Source organism: Drosophila obscura, unplaced genomic scaffold (genome assembly GCF_018151105.1).
Source record: "Drosophila obscura isolate BZ-5 IFL unplaced genomic scaffold, ASM1815110v1 contig_179, whole genome shotgun sequence".
NCBI classification, from domain to species: domain Eukaryota; kingdom Metazoa; phylum Arthropoda; class Insecta; order Diptera; family Drosophilidae; genus Drosophila; species Drosophila obscura.
The window spans coordinates 2722187-2731445 of record NW_024542766.1 but is presented as its reverse complement, the minus strand read 5'-3'; the positions used below and the strand labels follow the sequence as shown (position 1 = coordinate 2731445).

At 45.8% G+C, this 9259-nt stretch overlaps 1 protein-coding gene across 1 annotated transcript; it reads right to left on the bottom strand.

Annotated features, from left to right (window-relative positions):
* Positions 1–5008: 5008 nt before the first annotated feature.
* Positions 5009–7944, bottom strand: LOC111072009 (transcription factor SOX-1). The gene has a single exon (XM_022363586.2). The coding sequence runs from the start codon at positions 7427–7429 to the stop codon at positions 5690–5692; it is 1740 nt and encodes a 579-aa protein (XP_022219278.2). The 5' UTR covers positions 7430–7944; the 3' UTR covers positions 5009–5689.
* Between the last annotated feature and the right edge of the window lie 1315 nt (positions 7945–9259).

The window sequence follows — 9259 nt, the reverse complement described above, 5'->3', positions numbered from 1 at the left end:
GGATCCCCCTCCCCAACAAGCCCACACAGCGATAAAAATGCAAAATTATAATTAGACAGCGATTAGCCAATGGCTCCATGGGATTTCGGTTGCGTTGCCGATTGCGCATTTTATGCAGGCGGCACGGCTCGGCTCGGCTCTGCTCCGTTCCCTCTCTCCCAGAATGTGGTTGCTGGGTCGCTCGTTCGGTCTGTGATTGAATTACACTAAGCAAAAATGCGGGTGAGGAATACCAAGAATTCGTCAGAGGCCCTCCCTGGGGAGGAAGTATTACGCAGATAAACTTGAACTTTAGTTGGACTCAGGCACTGGCCAGTTCTGAGGCCCGGCAGTGGATTAGAATTTTGCGACTAGAGAATTTTATTGGTGATTATGATAATGTGCATTGTTATCCTGTGGGACTTATTGTTTTTGGCCTACAGAGCAGAGGGGACTGTTTATTTAGCCCTTTATTGCCACAAAAGCGAGCGATGGCATGGCATGCAAGGATTTGCGAGGCGTGGATTTTAGAGGTTCATTATCCCATACAGGTCGTACAGGTATGCCGAACCTGAACCCAACACGGATCCGCTACGATCCATGTCACCTTATCCATGGCGAAGGTTGTTTTTTCAGGGGTTTTTCCCAGTTTTCCGGTGCAGGTGCTGCCATCCTCCTACTGCTGTCAGCTTAGCCACGGAGCCGGAGGTCGGATCGGATCGAAACGGAACGGAACGGAAAGGTTCGCCGCCAGGCAGTCTGACAATTTGCATGTGCCCCGTGTGTCATTGTGTGACAGTCAGTGTGTGCCCCTAAATGGGTACCTTTTACCTGTAGCTGTGTACAGAGCGAGCTCTGCCTCGTAAATCATCATCGTGGCTATCGATCAAATTCTTACGCATGCCACACACATCCATCAAAAGTTGCATTCCAAAAAAAAAAAAAAAAAAAAAAAAAACATATCAAACGGTTTGAACCAAATTGTTACTGGCCCCACAACTAATTGGATTTTTGTCAACTAATCCGATTTGTTGATGTACTCGCCATCTCGGAAATATACGAGGCCTACGAAACGGGAGAGCAGCCCCACATCGCCAACCGTCTCAAGATTGGTTACAGTTTTAGGCTTATGAATCAACTCGATTTCGTGTTGCATGTCTCACTTGGTTAACCTACATTCCACACACACCACAGACATACACGGAAATGTGTCAAAACAGGGCCAAGACACACACATACAGTGGAAATATCAGTAAGAGTCAGACAGACTCCCCTGTAATGGCATTTGTTTGCCAACTTTTTGGGCCATTGTTCATAGTTTAATTAGTTGTTGGGCTTAATCTTTGCATCCATCTATGTATATCTATCTATTGCAGGCAAGTATCCACAATTGCAGGATTGAATGGCTGCCATTTCCATAGAGAGCGAAAGTTTTTGCGTATCTGATTTGTGGCACAGTTGCCAAAATACTTAATCCGCCAGCATTTGTCTCAAGTTTCAAGTTCAAAAATCAATCAAACAACATTGCATAAAATTAAAGTACCAGTCCAATATAAAAGGAAACTATTATGGCTAATTAATTAACTAAATCAAAAAAAATAAATAAAAAATAAAACCACAAAACAAAGCCACACACAGAAAAAACTCTCACGATCCAAACGGCTGTGCTGTGTGACTCAGCTTGCAGCAGGCAACCCAAAAATAAAATACAAAAAAAAAATCATCAACAAATCCAAGCCAGAAATGTCACCAGCAAGCGAACAAACAAAAACCAAAAAATCTTGTTAAACGCGTGATTAGCTCTTAATTATAATGGCCAAACGATATAAACGATGTTGTCATTGGGTTTTCGATTTAATTTTCACGCTGATTGCAACAAATTGCCAGAGTAGTTAGAAAAAAATGGAAATTAAAACAACCAGAGAACCAAAACAATTTTTTAAGCTAATTAGAAGCTAAGCAAACACAGCTGGGTGTCAGCAGAACGAAAGATATATACAGATATATACAGATATATACATATATGTATGTACATAAATCCACATCAAATATCTGTCGCATCGCGTCGCAGTCTTTCTCCATCAATTTGCATGTGAAACGGAGTCTTAGGAGCTGAGGTAGATTTGTATCTGCTGCTACACAGTGCCAATGCGGTTCAAAATGACACCCATATGGCATTAATAAATATCTGCGTTTGCATTTGTGTGTGCGTCCAAATTATGCATGTATCTCTTGACAATCTCGCATTTCAACACGGACTGAAACAGGCCTCAACTCAAAATCAAAGATAAGCCAGCCAACAAAAATACATAAGTAGATATCTGCAACAAATGCAAATCGTGTCTCGTTTTGACTCAAATTTTATGTATCCAAACTATTTTGTGCATAGACAAATGAGATGAGAATTTAAAAGCACAGCAGCACACAGCTACAAAAAAACACACGAAATATTGGGTGCCGAAGCGTTAGATACACTAACAGATCGAACCAGTGAGAGTTTGATGATAAAGTGATACGATTTTGATATGTGTTAGGTATCTTACGTCTCTTTGTAGCTGAATAAATATTTTTTTTAGTTGAAAAACTGACCAATAAATAGATACACATGTCTTTGAATAAATGATTCCACCACTGTCTACCCAAGCATCATCGCTAAAACATAATACCCTTTTTAACTGAAGAAAAATCCAATAAAAGATTGTAATCAATGGCAGGGGCAAAAAGGTTTAGAGCAGTCCCAGCAAAAAATAATTTAGATGGTAAATTTTATAATTAAAAATTGTATCCACTAATTGATTGCAAATCCCAAAAATAAAGTAGAGAAAATGGGTGGAAAAAAAGACTCAAATGAAATGAAATATTTGCCGGAAAAAGAGGTGGAAAAAAAATGGGAAATATTTTAATTGAAATTCCGCGCGAGCTTTCGTTTTTTTGAGCTAAATCATTTACAGAAATTATAATAATCTGCAAATAGCATCGGTCAAATGACACCGAATGGCAACGAAAAAAAAAAACTGTAGTAAAGCGTGTATAATATTTGCACATAATAAATAAATTGTTTTTTAGACAAAATTATGTTTTTTTTGGACCCATGCCCCAGCCCGTGCCGCTCTGAATTTGCAATTTTCATTAATAATACATATCATAATTTTTTACGAGCACTGTGTGTGTGTGTGGGACGGCCCAGATGTGAGTTGTGTTTTGGGCCAGCATAAATTAGCCATATTAAGTGGATATTATGGATGGCTATGGGCTTGCTATAGGCAGAGGGCTGAGTGCTGAGTGCTGAGGGTCGAGTGATTGGACAATCTCCAAATAGTTTGTATCCCTTGTGTAATTGTGCTCTAACCTTGCTCCGAGAGCGCACTGCAGTGTGATTATAGGAATTAGCATCGGGCGGCGGTGCGGTGTCGCCTACAAAGCTACCGCTTCCGGTCACGCAAAAGAAAAAAAACCCACAGCTAATCATTGACAAAATGCACTTAAATAAATATTGAAATGTCAGGTGTAGTTACGAGCAGATTAGAGGCCTGCAGTTGACATGACAACGATATCATATACTACATTGTAAATAATAGCTAATAGCTGGCATTGGAGAGGGAGTGCATTTTTCTCAGGCGTATACTCTTTCAGGTATTTCGTTCTAATTTGCCAAGGCTTGCGCTAAATTAAACGCTTCCATTAAACTTTATACATTTATTCTGACAATGCGTGAATTTTATTACTCGAAACACCAGCCATTGTCTAGAGAATTCCGCATCTGACGCAACGCCATAAAAAACTCAAAACTGGATTATAAAAACCATCCGAAACCGAAATCGAAACCTAAACCGAAGCATTTCAACTTGCATATCGACATTATGTGTGCAACATTTATGTTCGACATATCAGAGTTTGCCGTCGGCTTTCAGGCCAAAGACCGAAATCATAAATAAAGAATAAAAGGAATAAATAAATTTGTTTTCAATTTTTGTAAAGATTTTTCTTTTATTTGTTTTTTTGTGAATTTTTTTCTTGGGTTTTTTTTTGTTGTTGTTTGTTATTATTTCCAGGTGCTTGGCAATGTTTGTTTGTTGTCCGTTTTTTTTTTTTTGTTGTTTAATTTGTTGTCTCTGGGTCTTGTTGTTGCCTAGCTCCATGTTTCACATTCTTGGGTTTTTCCTTTTACTAAATTTTTCTTTAGGTGTTCTAACAGTAGATTTCTTGCCTTCATTTTCATTTTTCATTTCATTTCGTTTTGTTTAATAATAATAATAATTTTGTTTGTTGGTTTTATTACAATTATAATTATGTTTGTCTCGTGTCTTGTATTTTCTTGTAAGCATAATTAATAATTAAATTGTTTATATAATAGATAATAATTATAATTACTTAATGCATAAGAGAATTTATAAAATAGAATGTTCTTTTTTTCCGACATTATTTTTTATTGAAATATTTTCATTTTCCTCTTTTTTTTGTTTGTTTGTGTTTGTTTCTGTTTGTTGTTGTTTTGTTTATAGGTTTTTTTTCTTTGCTTTTCTTTTTAGTTTTATTAATGTTCTGCTGCTGTTGATTTACTTCTATTCCGTTCTGAGACGCACACATTTAATGTTCTCTAAGAATGTTGTTTGCTTTTTGTACAGAAAGAAAGGAAAAATTCTAAATGAAAAAAATGTTGTGGGAAAGATTTTCTGCAGCTTTTTTGGGGATAATTTGCAACAATTTATTTGTATCACACAATTGTCGTGGGTCGGGAGGGGGAAAAGAAGGAACAAAAAATTAAAGGAAAGGAAAGGGTATGGAATGGAATGCCGTGTGGAATGTCATCTTACTATTGTGGGGGGGTACAACAGTGCGTATGCTTCATTTAAATTACTATACTTTAAATTCTAATCATTTATTTATATATTTCCTTGGAATTGTCTCCTTAAAACTAAAGCTAAAATGTGTATGTGTATGTGTCTGTGTGTGTGTGTGTGTTTTAGTTAATATTTTCAATAATTTACAATGTGGAGATATCCAGGAGCCCAGCGGCACTGGCAACAACTGCCGCCGCCTCATGGCCAGGATGATGATAGTGATGGTAGAGCTGATGCTGCTGCTGCTGCTGCTGATAATGCTGCTGCTGCTGATGTTGTTGCTGCTGTTGCTGTTGCTGTTGCTGCTGCTGCTGGTAGTGGAGATGCTGATGATGGTGCTGCTGCTCCTCCAGATGTTGCTGCTGTTGGTGCATGTCCAGCATGCTGGCGGCCGTGAAAATATGAGAAGCAGAGGTACCAGCTACGGCCGCCGCCACAGAAGCAGCCACTGCGGCAGCTGCCGACGAGGAGGTGGTGGAGGAGGAGGATCCCGAACCCGAACCCGATCCGGTTATGGAAACGGAGGAGCCAGAACCAGAGGCAGAGGCGGAGACAGAGGCAGAGGATAGCTGATAGGCGGCGGCAGCAATGGCAGCGGCCGCCAAGGCGGGTGAATGCGCGGCCGCATGGCCACTGGAATGCGCCGAGGAGCGGCCACCCGACGACCCAGAACCGGACGCAGTGGGACTGGGCCGTCCGTTCAGCAACTGTTGATGCTGCTGCTGTTGCTGCTGCTGCTGTTGCTGTTGCTGCTGTTGTGCCGCCGACGGCATATAGACACTCGACAGCGGCAGGGGCAGCGGCAGCGGCAGCGGTGGCGGCGAAACGCTCACAGTTGAGGCTGCTGCTCCATAGGCGCTGGCCATTTCTCACATATGTGCCAGCGGCGCCATCGCTCGCAGGGATTGCTGATGCAGGTGCTGTTGTTGCTGTTGCTGCTGCTGCTGCTGCTGCTGCTGCTGCTGCTGCTGCTGTTGCTGGTGTTGTTGCTGGACCTGTTGGTGCACCTGATGTACCTGGTGCTGGTGCATCGCCGCGTGCTGCTGCTGCAGATCCGGCGAGTCAGTCTGGTAGTGCAGCAAGTGGCGCTGCTCGTCCGGCAGATGGTACATGTTCATCAGATGATTCAGCTCGCCACCGGCACCGGCTGCCGCTGCTGCTGCTGCGGCTGCTGCCGCCGCTGATGTGGCGGACACATACTCCCGCTTCATGATGTGATTGTTGTTGTTGTTATTGTTGTTGTTGAGCGCTATGGCACTGGGACTGGGGGACACCGGCTCCGATTTGATGCTCGAATCGCTGGGACTGTGGCTCTGGCAGGAGGACACCTGACCGCCGCCGCCTCCTCCACCGCCGTAGGGCTGGGGCGAGGCGGGTTGCTGTTGGTGGCTGCTCGAACCGTAGGGCGACGGCGAGCCGGGCTGCTGGAGGCTGCCGCCATACGGCGAGGTCTGGCCCCCGGACACCGTGCCGTACATCGCATACCCGTTGTTGTACATGTGGCCCATGTCGTAGCGCTGCGCGTAGTGCTGGCCCATGTACGAGTTCTGGTAGGCGGCCGCTCCGGCGGGATCTGCGTGCATCATGTAGCCGTTGGGCATGTACCCATTGGGCGCATTCATCTGGTACATATCCTGGCGTGCCTGTTGTGCGGTTGCCGCCGCCGCCGCTGCGGCTGCCGCCGATGCGCCGGACTGGTTCTGCGATTGACTTTGGACGCGGGTGGGCGTGACGGGATCGCCGGCCACACCGCCGGGTCCACCCACCGTCTGGCCGGGCATCAGGCCGCCCATCGGGTACTTCTCCTTGGTCTTGGTGAGGGTTTTGGTCTTGCGACGTGGCCGGTACTTGTAGTCCGGATGCTCCTTCATGTGCACCGCTCGCAGGCGCTTCGCCTCGTCGATGAACGGCCGCTTCTCGGCCTCGGACAGGTCCTTCCACTGGGCGCCCAGCCGCTTCGAGATCTCCGAATTGTGCATCTTTGGATTGTCGGAGGCCATCTTCCGGCGCTGGCCGCGGGACCACACCATAAACGCATTCATTGGCCGCTTCACGCGATCCGCGTGCGCCTGATTCTTGTTGGCCGTGGCGCTGTTGTTGTTGTTGTTGTTGCTGCTGTTGCCACCGCCACCGGTCATGCTGCTCAAAGCGGATCCGGCGGCCATGTGCGTGGGATGCGGCTGCTGCTGCTGCTGGGAATGCTGCTGTTGCTGCTGGTGGCTCACGGGCGAGGTCATGTGATGGCTACCAATGCTGCTTTGGGTGGGACTCAGTTCGCTGGAGCTGTGCAGCGGCGAGCTTTGCTGCTGCTGTTGCTGCTGCTGCTGCCCCACCTGGGTACCGTTCAGGGTATTGGCCATGCTGGTCTGCAGCGAGCTGAGCGGATTGGGGCTCTGGCTGGCCGCAATATGGGCGCTCATGTGATGATGGTGATGATGGTTATGGTGGCTCAGCTGCGAGTGGGTGAGATGCGACTGGCCGAGATTCATAAGTGGCGCCAGCGCCGAGTAGGGCGAGGCGGCATGGCCGTGCAGCGCGGCACTGGTGTGATGCGGCGGCATTGTGGCATGCAGCAGGCTGCCCTTCATATCCGATTCCATGGTCAGCATGTTGTCTGCGCGTATGGTATTATCTTTAGTATCTTTTTAGTTTGAGTCTCTTTTGGTCCTAGTTGTAGATACTTTTGTTTTGGATACGTTTCTTTTTTTCTACTCAGCTGCTTTTCGTTTCTCTTCTGTAGATATCCAGCAGATACGTTTTAGTTTTTAGGATTTTTTGAACATTTTCTTGGAAACCATGTTGCACTTGTTACTCTAAGTATTTTTGTTTAATTTTTTATTTTTGATTTTTAGTATCTATTTCTGAAGTGTTTTTTGCATAATAGATTTTTGTGTGTATTTTCTAAGATAATTTCTTTGCTTTATTTCTCTTTTTTGGCAGCCGACACTTTTGCTCTTTGGAGTTTTCGAATGGCGTTTTATTTTCTTTTCTTTTGTTGTTTTCGTTTCCACAGTCACAAATTTCTTCTATTTTTTTTTTTTTTTTCTATTTGGTTTTGCGAATAAAAAACACTTGAAATTTGTTTAATAAAAAACCGTCGCGGTACGGAATGTGTGTGTGCCGTGTGCCGTGTGCCGCCCTCAAAATTGTTGTAGTTGCAGCTTTCGGATTGTTGTTATATTTTGGTTTTGGTTTTGGTTTTTATTGTATTTTGTATTTTGTGTATTTTTTGCGGGTAACACCTCCGGGATAGAAATACCTCCACACTATGCGGAATTGAGCACCTTTCTGTTTCTCCGTCAACTGTGGACGGCGGCGAAACCTGTTCGAGGTGCGTTCTACGTTGATTTCGGGCCACACTCTTTTACTTCTTCTTTTTTTTTTTTTACTTTTGCTTGTGTATATTATTTTTCGTATTTTTTCGGGCCTGAATAATGTTGCTGAGATGACGAGGCACGAACAACTGCTGCTGGCCGGGCCGGGCCGGGCCGACGAGGAGGCGGTAACGAGCCGAAACGAAACGAAACGAAACGAGAAACCGAAACGAAGCGGGCCTCACAGTGCTATAGATACTATTGCCTGGGCTGCCTGTCTGCCTGTCTGCCTGCCTGCTTGCCTTCCGTGTACTATCGTGTATCGTGTATATCGTATCGTATCGTATCGTATCGTACTAACGTATCGTACTGTGTCTCTCGTGGTGTCGTGTTTTGTTGCCGTATTTGTTGCGTTGCGTGCGCGCGCGTGTGCTGACGACAGCGAATACGAGAGTCGAATGAGAGACTGAATGTCGCTGGTGGCTCGAGCAAGCGGCCTGGCCTGGGCCTGCCGTCGAGACAGGGTGGCTGGCTGGCTAAAAACCAGTCTCTGTGTGCATCTGTGTGCGTGTATCTGTGTGCTCGTGTGTGTCGGCATGTGCAAACCAGTTAACCGTAGACAGGCCTGCCGCAACGGCAGCCAAAGCGAGACAACCATAGCGCCGACCGACCGACTCGTTCGCCCCATGCTAATAAATCAAATAAACGCATTTCTTCTCCGTCTCTCTCTCGGCTCTCGGCTCTCGGACTCACGGACTCACCGTATCTGCCTGTGTGTATCTGTGTATCTGTGTGTGTGTGCGGGGCTGCAGCTGTATGCCCCTGGGTTGGATTTTGCGCAGCCAGCCAAACCAATCAACGGGGCGTGCGAGTGGCACAGCCATAGCTAATGCCATCTCGCTCTCCACAGCTCTATATCGATCCGTGTTGCGCCTTCAGCTGTGGCTGTGGCCTGCCGCCTGCTGCCTGCTGCCGTGTGCTCTGAACTCAGGCCGTGTGTTGCCATAAAAATGTCGTCGTAGCTGCGGCTTTATGGCAAGCGACGTTGCCGCATTTCACCCGCTCGCTTCAAACTCTAGAGGAATTTCGCTATAGCCGCCCGCACCGCACCGCACCGCACCCCTC

What these genes read in the sequence shown, in the direction of transcription:
- LOC111072009 (XM_022363586.2), bottom strand. Translation starts at nt 7,429, where the DNA reads ATGCTGACCATGGAATCGGATATGAAGGGCAGCCTGCTGCATGCCACA.